We start from the raw sequence: 23,971 nt of genomic DNA on the forward strand, positions 1-23,971 counted from the left end.
AAAAAAATATGCTATTTCTTCACTAAGGGACTAGCTCAAATAGTTCACGGATTAGGAAGTTTGCATAAATGATGCAGCCGTGCAAAACCGTCAGCAACCTTTTCAGGTCCCCGGCTGGAATACTAATTACAATGACAAATGCAGTTTTTTTTTTTTTTATATATATAATAAATAATTAAATGACATACCTCCTCCCCCAAACACATTGACTTATATCAACAGAAGCAATGCATCAGAAGACATTATATTCTTATGAAAGATGCTTGAATGCTAGAGGTAGCCTGAATTATTGTAATGTCAGTGCAGACAGAGATGGGGGCGTCTGTGCCATATAGTTGTCAGTTTATGCCAGAATGAAACAGAAGAGAAGCCTCAAAGCTCAACTGCATTTCCCCTTCCCCCCCATTGTTGTCTATAAGGCGGCCTACATAAACCTGAGCATCTGTCAGTGAGCAAGATCAAAGAGGCTGACTAATCTGCTCCGTGCTGGGGGGACCCACAATGCACTCTCCTATAATGCTGGCAACCTGACTGGGCTCATGGAAAGACTTGGGGCAAACACAATCAAGGTGCAATGGACTATTACTAGGATTATCTGCGGAGCAATAACATAAGCTGTAGCACTGTACAAATGAATTTTTTGAAGGAAAGTAAAAAAACCAAAAACACCAACAAATAAATTGTGACATGCATGTTAACGTAAAGAGAAAAAAAAAAGAAAGAAAAAAAAGAACAACCCCAGGGCAGGCAATCTTCGGCACTCCAGATATTGTGGACTACATCTCCCATAATGCTCTTACCGACATAATGCTGGTAAAGCATCAGGGGAGATGTAGTCTACAACTTCTTGAGCGCCGAAGGATGCCTACCCACGACCTAAGGTAACAGTGCAGAGAAGTGGGGTGTAATTATAAAACCAATTTATTCAGAAGAGAAGAGATTGCTAAGTAAGTGGCCCATGTCCAGCTGGACAAATGTATAAATATAAAATGTAAAGTATGCACAATAGCTGGTAAGACATAAACTAAAGTGCAAAGTTGTTTGCGGTGTGATTGGAATAGACTGATTTCTTATAGGTCTGAAGAAGGGTACTCAGTCCTCAGTGTGGTTTAAGCCCGTTACAGGTATTTTTAAGTGGTTATGGTGCAGAGTCTTTAGGTTCTGTTTTCGAATGTTTTGACAAAGACCAGGGCACAAGCTGGACTAGTCATTTAACTTTGGATGGCAATGACAGATTTTTTATTAACCAAGTGCTTATTGCCACATTAGACAAGCTGCAGTAGAGGGGCTGTGCTTTAGGATATCGGTCATGCCAGGTACAACTTATGCTAATTTTAAAGAGCATACAATGCCATCTACACATTGTGCTAAAAGATTTGCTCGCAAATATATAGATTGGGAGAAAAAAAACGATTTAAAAACAGGTCTTTCTCCCATCTGCTAGTCAATATTTTGGCCAAAGAACTGACTGACATGGGAGAGGAGAAAAGACTTTGCACGGGTGGTCCGTCTGTCCTGTATGAATGGCAACCACAGCACATGCGCACTGGCCAAACGTAGCTAAACTTGTAAAACTCCCCAAATCAGCTATGTTTCCAGTCTGGATAATTTATTCTTAAATATAAAATCCACTTTGAATTCCTGACAGTTATCACTTTAGTAAATAACTTTGTGTGAGTGTACATAGAAAATGTATGAATGCAGCACTTTCAGGGTCCTTCACATACCTGTAGGTGGCAGACAGAACAAATGCTGCAAACACAGAGACATGTCTAATAAATTATCAAGAAATGGTTGCATTCTAGAAAGGGCTATATGAACCCAGCTGTGGTAGCACAGGGAGTAATTACCCTTGCAAGCGTTGACCACAAAGAGCAACACCAAGTTTAATTACACCCTGGAGTAGTGGTGTGGTATATAACTGGCTTAATGTTAAAATAGTCCTCAGATAGTTCTAGCTAACCTTTGGTACTCCCGTGGTTGTAGGTACATTCCCCATAATGCAAGGGCAGCCTTCTGGCTGACCAACATGGAAATGTAGTCAACAGCAGCTAAGATTCCCAAGACAAGCAACCACAGACCATGACCCTTTTTGTTTTCAGAATATGTATACGTATGTAATCTCTCTGATAGCAATCCATTTTATGTAAAGAACTATAACAACATTTTTGAAATATTTGGTTTCTTCAAATCGTGGTTTAGAGTAAAGACAAACAGGAAATTAACACACACACATAATTTACATTAACACATTCAGATCACTGCTATAGGTCAGTGATGGCTACCCCTGGATGTTCCTGAACACAAAGGCTGTCTGAGCATCATGGAGAATGTAGTGCTGGAACATTTCGGTTGTTCTACAGATCCTGTAACTCTTGGGTATTATTTCTAAATATGAGCCGTGCATATGAGAGGTTCCTAAAGAGGAGCCTGATGTAACTTATTGCATGTGTGGAGCAAATTATTAAAATACATTTAGTTTACACTTCTTATAAAAGCCGACTGTTTGTTTTACTGGCTACCCATTTGGCGTGGAAGAGGAATCCATGACAATGTATACAGGCAGAAACATGATTTGTATCTGATTATAGTGCTAGAATGTATATTTATGTTGCTGTACTCATCAAAAGCAATGTTTTATCAGCCATAACAGACAGAGTATACAGTATATGAACACTGCAGAGTTTAAGAGAGAAATGTCTGCACTAAATGCTAGAAGTCTGATAGAATGAAACACAGAACTCTGCATTCCATTGTAGCACAGGTTGCTGTAGATCTAATTAAGAGCATCTTTCAAGTGTGGAGTGTCTTTGGTTGAGGCAGAGACATTTTGTGGGGAAACGCTGTGATAGGAAGGTCATTGAAAAGGAGGGGGCAGCTGAGGGCAGAGGCTTTCAGACACATCAGTGCATAGTTGGCTAGCACTGAGCTGACAACTGTGAAAGCATTTCTGCTGCATACGTGGACTTGGCAGGTTTTAAATAAAATTGATGCAGGGAGAAGTCTCCTTTGCCTTTTGACAGACGCATTCTTAGGGTTTCAATTAATTTTCGTGAATCGCAGTTAATGATGTCATATTGTTATTAAAGGTTATGAAAGAATCCCTCATCTAGTTGTCTCTCATTTCCACTCCCTCTACTAACCATGTATTATTTAGTATGCCTGCGGTGCTGCACATAGTTTTACACCCACGTTAATTGACCTGTATCAAAGGGCTACGCGCCGTGCTACAGCAGGAGGGCTATGGTCATACCGCACCACTGATGACAAAAAATGGTTTTCTCCCATTTCTCCCAGCAGTCATGAGATGAAAATCCTTAATGAATTTTAATCAGATAGGTTGAAGAAAATTTAATGTATAAAACTAAAAATCTTTAGAACGTAGCAAAACGTGCCACAATTACACTGGTATATTTTGGCACTGTTGGGCAGAGTTTCTACTGAAAAAAGAGGAGTGGACTGGTGCTGATCACTGTATGTTTAACTATTTTTTAGTGCTAGAAGATGCCCTCAGTTTTGTAAGTCATGCATTGCAAATAATTAGTAGAACACTTTTTTGGTACCTTTTCCTTACAAAGGTACATTCAATGCTGAATAAGACTCATTCTAATTTAATATATAATAAAAACATATCAGCTACCAAACATTTGAAGTTCCTGTAAAACTCCAGGCTGTGAAGGATCTGCAGTGCAAATATAGACTATTCCTTACTACAATTTCTGTATAACCGGCAAGCTTTTCCCATGAGCAGTGGTTCATGGACACAGCAAGGGTTCTGGGAGTTGCAATCTGCTTGTCAGTTGTAGTTAAAAGCAAACATCTCAACTACTACTCCTGGAATATATCTCATTAGATCTACACAGCACTAATTCCTGGTAACACTGCTTTATGGAAGGGATGGATTTGTGTAGAAATAGTTATTAGCACTAATCTGTGTAAAACAAAACAAACCAAAAAAAACCTAAAGATTTAAAAAAACAACAACAAAAAACCAACTCTTTCCAGTATGGCAACTATAACATAACCTACACACTTGAGTACGTGGTGTACACTACAAGGGTGGACTGTTCATTGAAAAAATGGTAAGCATGACAAGTGCTACTTCTGATAAGAGGTGAATCCACTTATTGTGCTGGCAGGCATTGGAAAATTGACTTTTCTTCCAACATGGCAAGGGGAAATGGTGGTACATTGCCATGTCACTTGTGGATAGTGGACTGTGTACAGCTGACCATAGACACCATATTTGTAGTCATAACCACAAAAGTAATGGGGAAAAAATGGATTAATGTTTCTCAATGGTTGTGTTAGCAATCTGACTAAGCTTTGAACACGTCAATGGAACACTATCATCTCAGGACATTTGATGCACCATAAGATATCGCTGCCAGAGACAAGATACCACAACCAGTGAAACATTTCTGTCGGGGTATTGGTAGGTAAACTGAGATATCTTTATTGTTGGCTCTGAAATAGTTATCCTAGATTTTAATGAATCATGAAGATTTGTGTATTTCAGGGACTAGATGAATACTACACCAATATTAGCACCTGGGATTGCATGGTACCGAATTCTAATTAAAGTAAGCAGACAACCCAGCAGACAGACTGATCCCAGTGATGGAAAGGACTATGTGTTATGAACAGAAGAGCTCAAACATGTACACCAAACGCTGTCTAGTTTATGCCACACTACTAACGCGTTCATTCATTTAGTGACGGCGTATGTGCAAGAACTGCATGTGTGAGTGAAACTACAGTAACATCTTTAATTATATACGAGTATAAGAGGGAAGAGGTTTCAAAGAAAAAGGGCATGTAATGTTGGGAGTGTAGGGTCATCCATAATACCAAGACAATCTATAAAAAAAAAAAAAAAAAAATGCTACAAAATTTTTATACTGTCCTAGACATATCCAGCACAAATGAGGAAGAGCTGGTGACATTCCCTGAGGAAGAGGTCTGTAGACCTACTAAGCACATTTCTCTGGTTATGGAAAACTGGGAGAAACTACAGAAAGACCACGTGAAGACCTCCTTATTAATCTTGTGTTTTTTTTCTCAATTGCAAAGAAAACAATGTGGAAAAACCTGAGGATTAGTGCTTTATGACTGGACGTTTAAATGCCTTTTTCACGGTTAAGGAGAAAAACGCGAAGTCATTGTCATTTAAAGTGGAAGTCCTGAGAGTTAGCTTGGAGAAAAAGATCTCCTTACCTTCAAAAGGCATCTCTGGTTTAAAAGACTATGAGCAAAAAGAAGATGCATCTTTGGAATTTTCAGGTATCGGAAAAGCCAGGGGGTGTGTGTCACTGGCCAGAGTCACTTGACACCTCAACAGAGGCTTCAACTCTCAGCATGACTGAGATAGTGTTCATTAGTTGAACAAAGAGCAATTGATTGAGATCCCAGTTAGTAGGTGCTGATTCAAAATATTAAAAAAATGAAATGGTTCAATACAATCCACCTAAAAAAAATGGCAGAAGAAATCCAAAAAAAAAAAAGAGATGGAACAAATCATTTTTACGAGGGCAGTGGTGTATCAAATGCCACCTGTTAAGGCTAACACAGAATTTTTAAAGTCCAAAGATCGCCTCCAAAGAAATCTTTAGATGTATCTTGCAAAATGCTTTTAATCGGTTTGCAATAAAAAGTCCTAAAGCTAGAAGACATGCCAGTGGTAAGGAAAGTCCCTGTATCAGAACAAGGTATTGGTACTTACTGTATTTTTCTGGTTTGAAAAATCTACAGATCGTTTATACTCATTTTGGAACAAATAAAAAAAAACATAAAACAGTTTCACAATAAGAAACAATTTTCCAATGGAAGCTAAAAGCTCATTGTTCCAGGATCTACAAGATAGAGACATGGATTCTATGGATCTAAAGTATGTAGATCTACATACACTGACATTGCCCCAGCTAGCAGGAAGTTATGTTTTTTTTTTTCTGGCAATCCTGTCAAACGGAGAAGATCTTTTCCAACAGGTCAAGACTCTTCCTTCTTTTCTTGTCGGCACTAATATTAATTAAATAAAATATATAACAATAGTATTTGATGGACAAACCCTAGTAACAGAATCAAAAGAAACTCTGAACTAGTGTTTGTAGGGTAATTAGGGCATAACCTAACTAGAATACAATTTGAAAGGGCCAAAGGGCTACACTCAAAAGAAATTACCCTAGAGTACAAACATTCAAAAAGGTAACTTTTTTGAATGTTTGAAATCTAGAGTAATTTCGTTGGCGTTTAGCCCGTTGGCCCTTTCTACGTTTGGTTTTTACATTTGTTGGCTTCTCTACATTTGTTTTTTAAATTATATAACAATAGTGTTGTAGGAGGCACTTACATAGTTATTAGGATCAATGCCTGGTATAAGTGGATTGAGAAGTAAAGTTAAAACATCTTCAATGTGTTATAAATATTTTCTAAGACTATGTATGGCTAAAACATACGGGAGAGGGAATCTAATTTGCAAACAATAATTTGTTTTCCTTCAGGTTCTTCTGTACATCGTTTGCTGCTTTGTTTTTAAAACCAGACAAAAAGACAAAAAGACAAAAAGTTGTATTACAAAAAAAACAAAAAAAAACAACTAAATCTCCCTTACATCTTGGTGTGTATCTTGGGTTTCCTTACAGAAGCTACTCCAAAGGATTCAATGGGCAAAAGTACAATAGAGACGACACCAATCAAACATTGCGAGAGAATGGAATCGATCATCTGCAGTGAGGGACTTGTCTTTTTTCTGTTTAGAAGGACCTTTTTTCAGCCCTAACAGATAGATGATGTTTACAATAAATCCCTTGCGATCAGGCTGGGGCGCTCATCTGCATTCTCGTTGTTGGAAAATGTGACTGATTCAAATGATAAGAAGTGAAAATAGGTCAGACATGCTTTCTAGATATATATGGTTTACCTGCAACAAAAGAAAATATGACAATGCCATCAATGTGGCCTATGCAATCTGCCACAGGGGACAAAAGATCCTGAGTGCAAAATTATATGAAGCTATTTTGTCAGTTTGTATCGGGGAAAGGGAAATCATCTAGCAAACAATCCCTGCAGAGTCCATGGAGACCAGCAGATTGGTAACTCTCTAGTAGCATTTTCCAGATAACGGTAGACCAGTTTTGGACACCTGCTGTGGATTTAATGGCCCCTAGATCCAACACGATGATTCCTCTATTTGCTTCCGCGATATAAAATAAATCATGAAAGACACTCAATTCAGAAACCACAAACGACCAACAAACAGCACACATTACAAAAAAAAAAAAAAAACAGTAAAAGGAAACTAAAAATGTGAAATACTAAAACTTAACTGAATATGGAAAATAGAAAAAAAAATTCTGGTCTGAACCAATAAAGATCAAACAAAATAAAGACTATATCAAATCATACAATACTCATACCTTTTGTATAGGGTAACGGAAAATAACAAGAACATTTTACAAATATCAATATTAGCATACAATTACCCCATATGGGTAAACTGATTTTCAAATTCTTGGCACAAAAAACAATGCAATATATTATAAAATGTGCTATAAAAGCAGAAGGCTGCCCAGTATGATCATATAGAATAGGCCTCCCAACATTTTGGCTAAAAGCATTTATCAAGGAAGGAGAGAGATCATTTATTATTGCAATGAGGTTCTTTACTCACTATTTTGTAATTGTCTTTATTTTGAATTAAGCTATGGGTAATATTTTACATCCACACATCTGAAACAAAAACACACTTCTTTGCTATATTTCATTGGTATGCACAAAGCTCTACGCTTCTGTATGATTTAAAATCCAGCCCAGTCTCCAGCGCTCATGTTCCATTCAATAAATCAAATTAAAATATCTTTTAGGCAGCCATCCAGCCATCAAATGTTCACTAAAATGCACAGCCAATTTTACCAATTAGATAGTGGAGATATTTGGAAGCTAAAAATACTGGCATTTAGCTTTGCTATGCTCTTAAGGGATGAGTTTTGTGAAATGATTTAAATGATGGCTGGCCAAACCGGACCTCAAATGACAGGATGTTTTATAATTTATAACCAAACAGGAGAGATATATGCACCACCGGTTTCAATTTTGAAACTACTCTGAGCCTTCGGTTTACAAGGGGAATACTTGCCTAGAGAATTTATTGACCTTGAATACTTGGCTGACCCAGAACTCATTTTCTTAATCCACAAGTCTTCCAAAATGACTTCCAATCTATTTTGTGGCTCTCTATGGGTGAAATAGTTATTGTAGTTGTCTCTCAGATCCATCATCTTGTGCCTCTATCAGGGACTCAGCAGTCCATCCGTGTTGTGCACTTACAAGGATGTATTTAATGGATATATAAATAGGTTATAAATGGTTAATTTTTACCATCTTGTAATCTAATAAACTACCTGAGAGTAAATGTATTAAAACCTCAGATGGGATTTGGAGTTTTGGAATGGATAATAAACTTAAATCACAGAAACTGCAGCTCATGCTGCCGGCAATAATTTGTGGTTCGAAATCCTTGCAAGAAATTTAAGCAGAATGAAATGTATTTAATGAGGTCTAATTTCTATTCAATGCAATCCTGTAAAATTATATGTTACAATGATGACACTCCAAATATTTCTGGACTACATTCCCCACGATGCTCAGGTAGCTTTGATGATCTTACAATCTTGAGAAAGTCAAATTATAACCTTACAATACATAAAGCACAATGTGTTTGGAGGAAGTTGTCTGAATCTAACAAAAGAACTACCGTATATAAAATTCTTTGATTTTAAATGTAGCTGCAAATTAAGAATGTGAAATAGGGTAAAACAAAGTGGGCTATAGAAGCTGCACAAGGTGAGGCAGAGGACAATACTGCATAGAATGCATTTACTAGTAAATGTTTAAATGTTTTATTAATATGATTTAAAGGACTGGAGACTAGGGTAAAGTCTAACACAGCAACAGAGGTCATTCCATACTAACAGGGAAGCTCTAGAGAAGTCATGTTAAAAGGTTCAGGCACAAACAAAGGTGACAAGTGACGGTAATTAACAAAAGGGTGTCTCTCTGCACCTTGTTCCACCGCTGAGGACAACCATAATTCATCTACAGAACCAAGAATTAGTGGGCAGGCCCTGTGCTAGGAGAGTTCATAAAGGGTAAGACCATACTAATTGCTGTAGAGTTTACTTATAATTCTTTTTTTTTTTTTTTTTTAAGGAGAACTTCATGCCTATTTTGCTCTAGAACCACCATTATTTCTTAAAGTGAGAATATGATTTAATGTTAACAGTGCTGTCTAAATTTGAAAGGTTAGCATTCTATTGTAAAAATGTATACCTACAAAAGATAGCTTCCTAGTCTACATCATTAATGGACAGAAAAGGTCTCTATTGTTTACACTTACCATTCCGGTTACTCTGGGTCATTGTAATCATACTCCCATCCTCTGCTAGTCCTTTCTCCAAATTGTCTAGTATCTGTGAACAGTGAAAAATTAGCTTTAAAAGGAATATGAGGTCAGTAAAGCATGTGATGAAAACAAGGGTTCTCCCGACAGCCTCATACACCGCTACATGTACCATGCTTAAATTACACTTCCATGCTGGCAAAAGTAGGCAGGAAATTCAAAAGGGGGCATCAGGAAAAAAATCCTTGCAATGGCCCTGGTTAAATGACAGAAACATATTCATATATGAACATTGAACGGTGAACCATGCGCATAGTAAAATTCTACATTAGTTGTCAGCTCATTAACATTCTAAAGAACACATTTAAAATTCTTACATGAATCGAAGCGTGATGATGACAGATATACTTTAATTTGAAATCAAAGTATAAACCACACCTCAACTCAAATAACTAACCATTGCAACAAGTGAAAATGGCACAAGACGAAAACATGTCTTAGTTTGTATATGTGAAACCTTTGAGATTACTTTAATTTGAATCTACTATTAGTAAATACCTGTTGGCAAATCATCTTCATATGGTGCAATCGATCTAAAGACTCCTGAGGGTTAGAGAGGTACTGGTGTAGCTCTGCATGTAAAATCCTCATTGAAAATGGGACCATGGACCCTGAAACGAATGAGGACATTGTAGAAATCTACTGGTCACTGGTTGCCAAAGGATTCTACTGCATTAGACGAAAACTGGGGTAAAGATAATTTTATGGAATTTTATACACATCACCAGCCCAGGAAAAATTCACTAGACGATCTAGTTGTAAGAGCATCACCCACAATGTTTAGCACAAGTCTCTAATGATATACATGTTCATGTATCCTTTAAAGAGAAAAAAATGGATCCTACGAATTCAAGTCTGGCTGTTAAACAACATAAAATGTGTCCAGTTCTAATCACACTTACAAAACAGGAACAAATATCAGTATGAGAGAGTTAACATACTTTCACTTCAAAAGTTATTTCCAAGGTACTGGTGAACACACATTAATATAGAGACAATAAAAGAATATTCTTACCCATGCAAAATAGACTTATATTAGCATAAAGCGCTTATCCATGAAGTTCGTGGGGTTTTGCAAACCGAGTGTAGCAATTATAAGTGAATTAATAATAAAGTGAATCATGTAGTCTAGATCCCCATTTATTTTTGCTGAGTCCAAATATAGCGCTATCATTTCATATCTTAAGGTCATCTTGGTAGTAAATGAAATAAATCCAAGGGCAGTTTTTCAGAATATGTATAAACATAAAGGCGAGCTATTAGTATAACTTCCTCCTCCCATATAAATAGAAGGTACAGTCTCAGAGCGGAAAGGACAAGGAATGATTAGGGCACAGAAGATAGCACTTTAGGTATGTTTAATGATAACACTATGAAAGATAAAAGGATTCATTACAAAACGGAAAGCTAGGCAGACCTGACCTAAGGCGGCCTGCGGTCCCACCATAACCTAGGACGGACGCAATTTAATTAGAGCCTGGAGTAACAAAGCTACCGAACAGTAGAATGAGAGATGTAGAATGACAGCTTTATCAGAATTGCTCATTAGGGACGTAGGTCCGTTTTACATGTCTACACTGGAAAAATGAAGACAGCAGGAATGGAATCAAATCCATGTTAGAAAAAGGAAAAAAAAATAATATGTGAAGTGAAAAGATCTCTATGGAAAAGTTTATGAATTGCTCGAGGTGAGAAACTTACAGACTCCTTGTAAAAATTAAATAAATATATATTATAGAAAAATAAGAATAAAAAATTGTGTTTACACAGTTGATGTTGCACTATAGATAACAGAACTTGTCTGACTAGCCGGATAATGTTATCTGTAATTGCATTGACTAGACATGTGCAGATTATGCAGTTAAGTTGAAAACCACTGGACTAAGCTTCAGTTTTAAATGGCTGCACCTAGCTTTACGTGATGAAAAACAAACAAATAACAGACTAACTAATAACATATTTCAGGCTCTGCAAACCCGACATCAGTATGCTGGACTTATTCCATGGTACCCCCAGATAGTCATGAGGGTAGTTGCCCATCTGGCCAGCGTGTTGGGTGCCCTTTCAGAGAGTCACTGGGAGGCATAAGCGTGAGTCTTTTCATCCGACTACCACTCCTACTTTCCTGGTATTGGGTATATATTTCGGCACATCATATTTGCGGAGAGAGTAAGGTGAGTCAGATTGATTTGATATCAGAATGAGGAAAGAACTTGAGAAGGAAGGTAGGCATTAGGGCAGTCCATTAGGGAAGTCCCATTACCATCTATCTGTGGGCTTGGGGTACACAGGCTCGAGTCAGCCGATGCCCTTGCTAGGTGGTAGGTGAGGGGGGTTGAGCTGCAGGACCCCCTCACCGCCCCAGGCTGTCACAGAGGCCTGCATCCAGTATCCACGAACCTGGGAGCTCTCACTGGAGACAGAGTTCTTCCCTGTAGGGGGACGGCAGTGTATCTTGAAAATCTGTCACCGTCTGCAGCGATGGATCCTCCGCGTGTGTGTGATGGGTGATGCACTGGGATCGTTTCCCTGTTGGCCTTCACCCTGGGTGGGCCCCACGGGGGTAAATGTGCAAGGCAAGGCGCGCCATGGAGGGGCCTGCTATTCTCTTGTCTCCGCTCTCTTCCTTCCACCGTAGCGGTCTTGATGTGTGTTAGGAGCTTGGCCAAGAATCTCTCAAAGATTTCGCTCAGGTGCTGCTGTGCATGCTCCACTGTGTCTCGTGTGGTAGTTCCTAGCACACGTGATGGCAGCGTGTCCACCATATTGGGGTGGTCTACTCCATTTGAGGTCTGCTTCAGGGTAGCTGTTGGATGTCTGCAGATGGTAGTGGTGTCCGCCAGTGGTGACCGGGATAACCCTCGCCGGTCCAAAGGGGGGAAGGGGATTAGCTGGTTGCCGGTCAGAGAACCGGGAGAGCGTCCGTCTAACCAGCTTCGTACAAGCTTGTGTGAGGTATTTCCGGGTTCACCGGCTTTATGAACACCGAGGTTTGTTTTTGGGCTCAAGCACCTGGTATTTTTGGAACCTAGTAATGATGGTTCCAAATAAACAATGCAGCTTCAGAGAATCACAAAGGCCACAGATGCGGAAGAGCCAAAGATGACAATGCTAAACTGGATTTTTGGGATACAGTATATCATGAATAATACAACAATATAACACCTGTATTCCTGAACTATTTGGATTTTTTCCCCATAATCTACCATTTCTACACTTCATCTCTATATACAGATCATCTACAAAAATTATCCATAAAAATGACTCAGTATCTGTTAGCCATGTTCCTATCTATCAAAGTCTGATAACCATAAATAATAGTATGAAATTACATTAAAAAAAAAAAAAAATTAAAAAATTATTACTACAGCTTAAAGTTAAGCTAGTTTTTGTGCAAAAATAAAAGCTCATTTGGTCCTGGTTCCTAGATTCTTAGAAAATTAGCATGATCATCAGCTTAAAAAAAAACAAAAAAACAACCTGTACCTCTCAAACTTAACATATTTATATTAATTTAACTTTCCTGCAATAAATTATGTAGATGAAAAGTTATTAATGTTTGACCTTCTTGGTCTTTACTGCTATGCCGTTATCCAGCTCAATGCCAATGCTGTGTGTGGAGAAAGTGAGCAGGATACAAACTTCATATAATTTAAACATTTTGTTATTTTGCCAGCGCAGTGTATAGATTATATCCAGGGCCGGTGCTACCATTAGGCGAATAAGGCATTCGCCTATGACGCCAGCCTGTTGGGGGTGCCCCCGGGAGGATTCCTGGTGGGCTGCCCCAATGCTTTCTGGGCTAGTGTACTGGAAGAGTGGCTCCTTGGCCACCCCCCCCCAGTGCAGCCATCCAGCTGCTGGGCTCCCTCTGCAGCCAGTTACCTGCTCAGGGAGTGGGGTTTACTGTAACCCCAGCACCCGAGCAAAGCACTGTGCTTCCTGCAGGCAGTGGAAGCCGGGGCATGACTTGGTATCCCGGCTGCCCCCTGCCTGAGAACACCAGAAGCACTCTGAGGGGAACAGGAAGCAGCCTGTGCTCACAGTGCACGGCTCTCCTGCTCCCCCTCCACCAGGAACAAAAAGGCTTCCTGCAGGCTGAAGGGTGCTGCTTTTCTTTCCGTCCATTCACATCACTTAGGTGTGGCCCATCTGCAGGTAAGGGGAACGGATTATTTGGTAGTATCAAAGAAGAGAAACACAGGCAGCACTCCAGGATATAGAAGGTAAATTTATTCGTGGGTTCACCACCTGCACCTCTGAGGAGCCTAAACGTCGCACTTATTCTGGTGAGGTTACACACTCACTAACACACTTGCTGTATGTGTGTATGGATATATGTATTGGGTAGTACGTGTGTATGAATGTATGAATTGGGAAGTGTGTGTATGTATAGCAGTATGTGTATGTAATGGCAGTGTGTGTATGTATTGGGTATGTAAGTGTGTGTGGATTTATGTATTGGACTGTGTGCGCATGGTTGATTGTATAATAGGCAGTATGTATGCATGGATGTATAAGGCAACGTGTGTTTATGGATGCATATACTGGATGATTGTGTTTATATGGGGCAATGTGCCTCTTTCCCTAAATGTCTGCTCACTGTGTCTCTCTCCTAAAAAGTCTCCCAGTCTCTGTTCCCTAAATGTCTCCTGAAGCCTTTTCTGTTTTCTAAATTTCTCACTTAAATGGATACTGTAGTGCCAGGAATGCAAAGCTGTGTTCCTGGCACTATAGCTCCCTTTGCATCCCCCCTCGCGCCTTCTCCCTAACATACAGCCTCTGGAGGCAGACTTAGTGCTGCAATGTAAACATTGCAGTTTCTCTAAAACTGCAATGTTTTACATTGCAGCACTAAGTGCAATAGGGACACAACACAAAGACCACTTCAATGAGCTGAAGTGGTCTGGATGCCTATAGTGTCCCTTTAATGGCTAATGTGTCTCCTTCCCTAAATATCACTTCTTTGCAATTCAGCATTTAGTGAATAAGCCTCTGAAAGAATGTAGTTGCATTCATGAGGGGGTGGCAAAATGGAGTGTTGCCTAGGGCAAGAATCCTTCCACCGGCCCTGATTATATCCATTGCTATCATGTGCACGACAAATTCAGGATATACAATATAGGCTTTTACTGTTGAATGTTATTGCCACAGTGAGTTTAAAAAAAAAAAAAATAGACATAAGTACTTACAGAAATTTTGAACAGGTACTTTCACATTGCAATCTAGATTTAGAATTAATCTCCCTTTACAAAAATACTAAACTCTAGAATTCTGCAAAGTGAAACAGATTTGGCATTTCCCGCAAAGAGGGTGTTAAAGCCAAAAAAAAAAAAAAGTAAGAAGTTTAAATTAGAGTCCCCATCAAAAGTACAGAACTAATACATTGGAGGTGCAGACAGACAGTAGCAACAATTCAATACTGATTTTTGTATCAGCGGACATGGATTATGTACGCTAGAATTCTTAGGAAGAAAAATGTCAAAAGGTTTGACATAAAAGCAAAGTGCTTTTCCTTTTGCAGCATGGAGAAGGCAGTTAGGAAAAAGGCTGGGGAAGCAATAATTATAAGGAAGGGACATGGAAATGAAAAACAAATGAAAAGGTAATTGCTCCCACATGGGCATTTGTGGGAAAGGAGATGTTTCTTAGCTGGCACCATCAGTGTGGATGGACGATTTATTACACAATTACTAATGCATTCTATTAATAAAGGTCTTTGCTGTAGCTATACACGGTATGAGTTAATCTGCGTTACAAAAAGGTACCAGACAATACTGTACAAACAATTCTATATATTCTTATAGTTTATTGTGCGATTAACAGGCTATAATGTTTAGACAAGGAAAGACTAATAAAAGAAAAAACATGAATTAAAAACAGCAAATAATGTAAGGATTCTACTAAATAGCTTAAAGGACCACTATAGTGCCAGGAAAACATACTCTTTTCCTGGCACTATAGGATCTCTAGGTCCATCCCACCCTTAGGGCCCCCCTCCCGCCGGGCTCTAGGGGGTGAAAGGGGTTAAATCTTACCTGTTTTCCCCCGCCGGGCTCCCTCGGCGCGGGGAACTCTCCTCCTCCTTTTCGCCGTCATCAGCTGAATGCGCGGCAAGAGCCGCGCGCGCATTCAGCAAGTCCATAGGAAAGCATTCTCAATGCTTTCCTATGGACGCAAGCGTCTTCGGAAGCGCCTCTAGCGGCTGTCAATGAGACAGCCACTAGAGACTGGATTAATCCATTTGTAAACATAGCAGTGTTTACATCAGAAAGGGTTAATCCTAGATGGACCTGGCACCCAGACCACTTCATTAAGCTGAAGTGGTCTGGGTGCCTATAGTGGTCCTTTAAAAGGGCACTTTTACGTTAGGAATACAAACATGTATTCCTAACTCTATAGCGTTCTACTCACAATTTAGATTCAGGGAGCCCCTAACTCAAATATAAAAAAATAAAAAAATTACATGCAATGGGGTGTAGGGAAGCAAGGGAGTGGGGACTAGAGGGCACTATAGTGTTAGAAATACAACTTTGCATTCCTAACACTATAGAATCTCTTTAACTGAGATGTAGTGGTGAGAATGCCTATAATGAAGCAGTTTTGGTGCATAGACTATGTACCCTTTTTCTGGCAATGTGCAACATTGCAGTTTCAGATATGGACAATGTTAACATTTGTGCAAAATGAAGACTCGCAGCCACTAGAAGCACTTTCAAAAAAGCTAAGAATTCACATTTGACTTCATAATTCACAGCATGACAACAGCAAATTCCACTAATTGTATTCACTGCTTCTCTGTGTGAAGTATCTGACTAGTGGAGTGTGGTGATTGCCTTGCTGTCATGATTATCTCAGAAGTATAGGTGAGTTTTAAGACAATTTTTACCTTTATTGATATTCAGTAGTAGTTTTATTATTGATTTTATCTTCCTCTTTTAACCAAATCCATCTGGTTGTAGAGTCATGTTCTACCAATGATTTCACCACAGCGGTGCTGACTAAAAGCCCATTTTTAAAATGTCTCCTTGCATTTCCTAATTTCGTACATGTCAATGGTGCACTGGTTCAGGCAGGTCGTGGCCGAGTAAGAGGTCTCATATTTTAGACTGCAACACTTAAAACAACTGTAATTAAATAATTTTAAATATGATAATGTCAAGGGCTTGCCAGATTAGGCCTCCACAATGAAGCAGTCAACAGCAAAAATCTAAACATCTCGAGCTAGATAGGTTAGAAGTAAAACGTATGGAACCAGTAGTGCAGTTATTTCACAACACTGCTATATGGAATACCAAAAGCTCATGAGTTACGATTTCCCTCTTCTGAGCAAATGTTCATATTGCTAAAATCTTGGATGTCTTAGTCCAGAACCAGTGCTGTAGTATAATATCCTTGTGTACTAGAAAACAGGAATCTTAATGCTAATATTTAATTATGACATTTGGAGAAATATATAATAATGTCATCTTTGCTGGTGAGGTAAATACACGCTCAGCTAACAGTTTACAACAAAGCCAATTAGGTGAGATTCAAGGTGGGCAGAGGGTTCTTACCTCTGCGTCCAGGATAAACATGTGGGTAGTACTCATAGTAAAGATCAGCTTGATCAAGTTTTTTGAATGGCTCAAACTCCATCTCAGCATTCTGAAAAAGGCCTAGCTTCACCAGGAGTGCCAGTCTTACAAACCACAGCTGGAAAATAAAATAAGAATATAACAAGGTAAGCTATAAAGAATAATAGTAGACAAGTAGGGTCTCCTTCTTTGCTTGGTGTAAAAAGATACAGGACTTTACCAAGACATCATGATGAAAAAGAGATGACATTAACAAGAAGTCAATGATCAAAAAATGCTACTGTATATACCAGGCAAGAAGGAGTCCAAGGTGAAGGTTGTATATTTAAAAAAAATAAAAAAAATTAAATTAAAAAAAAAAAAAAAAAAAAAAGAGAAAGAAGGGTTCTCATTTTATTAGTACCAGGCTGGCCAAGCAATGCAATGCAATACACTAATTTGAATACACTGTTTAACAAATCTTGTCCTGTCTCTCTGTCCTATAATTTACTTTTTCTTCATCATACATCTGGGCTGGTGCATCTTTATGGCAAACCAAGGACAGATAACTATATCCCCTTTAGGTTAGCTGCTCCGACAGCAAGCCACTTGAACCAGCGGCTAAAATTACAGAGGCAAGACAACAAGACCACTTCAATAAAATTAAGTGGTTTGGTTGCCCATAGTGTCCCTTTAATGTAATAATAAGCATAATAAAATCACTAAATTATGTATTTTTTTAATATACTTCTCATTTTGATTAATTACAGGTAATGTTCCTCTAGTGGTCAGAATCTACACGCACTTTACCGGAAACCGTTTTAAGCACCTTAAATAAGTTTCTTGCAACTACATTCCCCAGTGTGCAAGTGCATGCTACGAGAACAGGGAATTTACAGCTTTGTCTTGGTGAGGTACATCTGCAGCCACCCATGGACATATTTCTGATCTTCTAAAATCAAACAAACAAGGTAATGAAAACAAATAAGGGGATATTTTTTAACAACATGTTAGCTAGTTCTGCACAAAGGAAACTAGTGCAAGTTTGAGCTCAGGGCTTAATTTTTTGCATTGACTGCAGTTTTAAAAAGCTATGTTACATTGCTGACGCCCATCCCATGTGTACCCTATTAAAGGGCTAATAAATGTGCAGGTTTCATGAGAATATCCCCTGTCTCATTAGAGATCTTGCCTGTTAGGTGAAAGCAGCAAAGTGAATTATTAGTGTAGGACTCACCTAAGAGTTTTTTCTCGACAGGACAGGTGAACTTGCAAGTGTGCATAGAGAATTGGGATAGTGCACAGGTAACTTTATTTTGGTTTTGCACAGAAGTAACGAACTAGCATTAAATAAAAACATTGATGAAGCTGTAAACAAATCCAACATAGGGATATCTAAAGTCTATGCAGAAAATCTATATTTAGTTTAAATCAATATCTTAAAACACAATAATTCAGAATCCACAGGCCTACCTGTAAAGAATCTGTAGTGTGGTTCGTAGGTTGACCACTCTTGCCATATCCTTGTCCATGGGCAGTTAAAAGCCTTCCGCTAAGGTCCACTGCTGCTCTCCAGTTCTTGCTATTCTATTTGAAGAAAAACAAGAAGGCAAAAAATCCAATATGAATTTCATTTTTTATTTTTAAACAAAAGAAAATAACACACTGCTGGTTAATTCGTTCAATCGAGCTATCAGTAATGGTGACAAGGTCAGAAAAAAAAATGCCCAGAAAAGTCAGGCATGTCATTTGTCAAAGCCTTACGTATAATTAGGCAGTAAGTGAAGCCAGGCATGAGGGTTTGTTTATGCCTATCTGTAGAAGACACCAGCAATATTACACATGCAAACATGAGTACATTCCCAAGTATGCTAATAGCTCATATTTTATTCAGGAGCTAATGGACACATGCTGTATATTTTATTGAGGTCCAAGTGCTGCTGTGTTTAAATGTTTTACAAAAACATGTTAACTATTTAATACTTCTTTATGCAGTTAAGGAATAGAAGGAAATTTGAACATAATCATACAATCCAACATCTTACTATGGGGGTACTGAGTTCTTCCCACCTAATAAGGAAACCACATACACCAAACCACGTATTCTATTGCTTTCATAATGTAGCTCACATCTTCCCCTGATTCAACATGTAGCTTCGATCACACAAGAAGTAAAGAAAAACAAAAAGCAGAAAGTGGATTGCAAGTTATTTTATTTTTATAAACATGTCACTTTTTAAATTGGGTCTGTCACAGTCCCTGGTCTTGGCATAATTTGCAAAGGGCCCTCACAGTAACATAGCCTTTCCTGTGTCAGGCCGCAGGGGGTGGAGGGAGGAGGAGGAAACCGGCAAAGGTGAGATGTAAGATAGAAAGAGCCCATTACCCTGCTTCGATGGCGGTAGCTCTGCCTAGTATCAAACTTTGCCAGGTGGAGGAAAATGACGGTATATCTTTTTCAGTGAAATTCCAAAAAAAACAGTTAACCCCTTAAGGACATATGTGACATGTCAGGATTCCCTTTTATTCCAGAAGTTTGGTCCTTAAGGGGTTATTCTGAGTATTTCATAAAGATTCTATCATTTAGTGAACGTTCCTAGTCTCAGGTTGCATCAATCATATTACAGTCACAATGTGCTTACCTCCTACACTGTCCGTGTGGTTGCCAATAGCTCCAAAGAATCTATGCCATGATGTAAGCAAGACACTACAATCTACTCCTGCGTGTTTATACTACAATACGTGTGAGTGGGCTCAACATCCTGGGAGACTGGAGATATAAAACTGGATAGAGAATTCATGACAAACACGGAGCACTGAAGGAATAATTCTCTGGAGATCAATATTAAGACATGTACACCAGCTATTTGGTAAAGACATTGTACAAGACCTAGAACTGAATGGACTAGTGACACCAACTGTCCTCTTCCAAAGGACCCAGATTTGATAAGAACCCAGAGACTGTGATTGTCAGACAGCTGTTTATTAGTGTATGGTGGCACCTGAATTGTATATAAAAAAAAACAAAAAAAACTTTCTTTAGAAAAACAAGTATATCTTTCATAGGAAATAAAATCAACACATAAAATAACGGGAATCTACTGTAATCCTTACTCCTGTAAAAAACAAACACTCAGTCTCTATATAGAGACAATTCTCATATGCAAGTGAATCCTAATAGTTATAGATAGGCAGATGTTGAATACCACAATCACAGCAAACTGTGGCAGCAAGCTGTGCTAAATAATCAGAATAAAAGGCTTAATTTATGGGACAAACAGGAGAATTATGGTATTTAAATATAACAAAATACGAGATAGCAAAGTCTCAGGTACTCTTTATCTATCAGACAGTCACACTTGTGACTGTCTAAGGCAGTGTTTCCCAACCCAGTCCTCAAGGTACACCTACCAGTCCAGGATTTAAGGATTACCCAGTTTTGTCTAAGGTGTTTTTAGAAAAAAAGAGAAAAAACACCTTAAACACAACTGGGTCACCCCTAAATCCTGGACTGGTAGGTGTGCCTTGAGGACTGGGTTGGGAAACACTGGTCTAAGGAGCATATCTCTGTGTGTAAAGTATCGGTTTCTATACCACTGTCTTTGCAAAATTGTTATGAATGGATGGACACAACATTTAGGCGTTTCATATTTGTTACATATTGACACTTCAACGCTGAGTTGCAACACACTGCTTCATTTTTGGAAACTGTTGCAATATTCCCATCTTGAATTGTTCTCGTGGTACAATTATTCATTTTTATTTATGTATTTGTTGTTTTCCCTAAACTCTTTTGACATCTTACAGGATTGTTGTCCTTAGAGTATATACCTCTCCCGTTTTGTGGTCTCTAGAGTATATATATCGCCCCGATTTTTTTGGAGGAGGTTTATCTTTAACAGATTTGTTCTGTTTAAAGTGACATCGGTAAACAAAAAAAGGATGATCGAGGGTTCACACAAGTAGACCCAAGATCATTGTATGGATATCTTGGTAAATGGTCTAAATAGAATTAAATAAAAAACATACTTTATTGATGACAAAAATACAAAATGAACAATACCTAATCACTCAAAAGAAAAAATATGTGAATCCTAGAGAGGAGCTAAAGAAGCTCAAAGATTGTCAGAAAAGCATATGGAGCAGTCCAGCGTCAAAAATTAGAGGTAAGGTAAAAATAATGCCGGTGGCTAATCCTATCTGAGGGATGGATACAATAACCACCTTGAAATTAAACAAATTCTATTATACTCCTAAAAAATGTATCAAGCTGGCTGTGGCTACAGAGTAACTACACAGTTTCAAATAGTGAAGAGATGTCCCAATAGTAGAGCTTAAGTATAATCCCGTCTAGTGTCTGGCAGGGATAGCACTAGCATCAGTAATGCAACTATTATCACGGGACGCTAAAATGTACACTTGACCAGGTGCTAGTCCACTTAAAGTACAGGGCTACTCGAGGTATAGAAGGAGAAGTAAAACCCTAGCTTGTACTGAATAGAGTGAGTAGCACCTGAGGTAGTCTATCTCTCCATCTTACAGTTTAACGGTGAAAAGAACACACGCCATCATTAAGTCAGACAATGTTCCAATATGACTCGAATTCTGATAAAGCTACTTAGTCTAAAGACTCGCTCCCTGGTAGTTACATAGCTGCCAAAAACTCCTAATAAAGACTGACAAGTAAACCCCCAAAAGAAATAAACCGTGCTAAACTAAACGTGCAGAGTGAAAATAATCAACTCGCCTAATGCGTTTCGGCGCTGCTAAAGCGCCTTTATCAAAGCCTAAGCATGGCAAAACTTAGGCTAAGATATCTTCCAGAAGCATGGCAAAATACAAAATCACTGTGTCCCTATATAGAGACTGAGCGTTTTTGAGAGGAGTAAGGATTAGAGTAGAATCTCGTTATTTTATGTGTTGATTTTACTTCCTAGTATTATACTTGTTTTTCTATAGAAACAGTTTTTTCTGTTTTGTATACAATTTAGGTTCGCACATACTACATACTTTATATTTAGAGTTTCTTCTTTTTAAGTAGCTTGTTTCTGTATGTAGCTGCCCACATAATTTTATTGTTATAGTCACCAGTGGTTTATCCTTTTGTTATGGTGGCACCTGATGTAACATAGGAGTAAATGGAGGTAGATTGGATGAATAATACCACTGAATAATGAATAATACCACTCATCCACTTAATGAGATGTTAAAGATAGCAGTACAATGAGGACAGGATTGGCGCTCCTTTAACAATGGTTTTTGGCAACAGCCTAAAAGGTCAGGTAAGCCTTAATCAGCAAAGCAGGCAAAGGATAATTAAGAGGAACATTTTACAGCCAGCGACATACGCAAGTAAGTCTGTATGACATACTGAGGACCACCCTGGAAATAAGAAAAACTTTATTTAAAGGAACACTATAGGATTAGGAACAAAAACATGCATTCCTGACCTTGTAGGGTTAAAACCACCATTTATTTGGCTTGCTCTATCTTAGCCCCCTTAGATAGGGAAAGCATTGGGTTGTCTAAGATAGCCAAGGAGGCAGGTGGAGCCAAACGCTGGCCTGGCCAATCAGCATTTCCTCACAGAGATGCATCTATGAGGAAAGTTCAGCGTCTCCATTCAGAGCGCGGAGATGCTTAATGTCAGTGCTGCACCACAGGAAGCAGCTCCAGTGGCCACATGAGGAGTGGCCACTAGAGGTGTCCCTAGGCTTTAATGAACACAATGCCTTTTCTCTGAAAATACAGTGTCTACATGAAAATCCCTGCAGGGACTAAGTATACTCACCAGAACAAGTACAATGGGCTGTAGTTGTTTTGGTGGTTATAGTGTCCCTTTAAATCTGATGAAGACAACCCAAAGTATTGTCAAACAATTATGGCATGATATGTATCAAGTAGGTGGAGCACAAAGAGGATTGGAGAACTCGCCGGTCCTCTTCTGCCGGATATGGAAGCATGTATCTATGTATATCATGGGTCTGCACTAGTTGCAGTATTGGACAATCCTCAATCTGGATCAGAATTAGTCCTCTGTACACTTTTTGATTTCTGAGGAATGTGAAATGGAACCCTTCAGGGAGGAAACAATTTACTAGGAAGGTTAAAGAGTCCAAGGGGAAATTGTGTTTTGCTACTTAAGAAAACAAGTCACTGAATTCTGCATTGAAACCTCCAATAATGCACAACATGCCATGGAAGGACTTGCATGGGTTAAGACCAGGTAATGGATTAAATCCTTCAGCGTATACACTTGTTACTATTCTATAGTGGGCAATTCACTAATATATGTCCCTTTAAAATGTATTTGTACAGGGGAGCTATCAATGCTAGATTTATACACAAAAAGTATAGATGGACTAACACCTTCAATTTGTTTATTGCTCATATTTTTTACAAAGCTCTACATACACAAAGACACAGTGATTGCATATCATTTAAATTGCTTTCCTTTATTGTCTACCAGCAGACATCTTCTGGGACCACTTTAAAAAGAAAGTCACTTCAGAGGAAAATTCACATTGTAATAGCAAACTGAAAGCTAGCCATCAGCTTTGCTTTTTAAATATAAAATATATATTTAATTAGCATGTGTTTGAAATGGAAGTCCATTTGGGCATACCCTGCCATCTAGTACAATCAAAATATTTCTTGCACATTTGCCCTCCACTGCAATTAAATAACTCTCTCCTCGTGTGTGTAGCTAATTCCTACCAAACACTAATGCCTCTCAGCTTCCAAAAAGAGCATGTCACCTAAAGGTAGAATGATAAGAATCCTTTTTCTCACTCTCTGTTAAAGGGATACTGTAGTGCCAGGAATACAAAGCTGTATTCCTGGCACTATCGCTCCCCTGCCTTGCCCTCCCTTGTGACCCCCCCCCCCCCCGCCCAGTAAATAACAGGTTAAAAACCCTTAAAGATGTACTTACCTTTTCCCAGCGCCAATGTCCCTT

The 23,971-nt window shown here is 38.7% G+C and overlaps 1 protein-coding gene across 1 annotated transcript in view; it reads right to left on the minus strand.

Moving 5' to 3' along the window:
• The window catches only part of TRAPPC12 (trafficking protein particle complex subunit 12), a 92,956-nt gene that overhangs the window by 30,374 nt on the left and 38,611 nt on the right, over positions 1-23,971 (minus strand). The window contains exons 4-7 of the mRNA XM_063442200.1: positions 18,487-18,600; positions 17,014-17,152; positions 9,956-10,068; positions 9,395-9,467 (exon numbers count right to left, since the gene is read on the minus strand). Coding sequence (XP_063298270.1) covers positions 9,395-9,467; positions 9,956-10,068; positions 17,014-17,152; positions 18,487-18,600 — 439 coding nt within the window. The remainder of the gene's footprint in view (positions 1-9,394; positions 9,468-9,955; positions 10,069-17,013; positions 17,153-18,486; positions 18,601-23,971) is intronic.

This window comes from Pelobates fuscus, chromosome 2 (assembly GCF_036172605.1).
Source record: "Pelobates fuscus isolate aPelFus1 chromosome 2, aPelFus1.pri, whole genome shotgun sequence".
Lineage (NCBI taxonomy): Eukaryota > Metazoa > Chordata > Amphibia > Anura > Pelobatidae > Pelobates > Pelobates fuscus.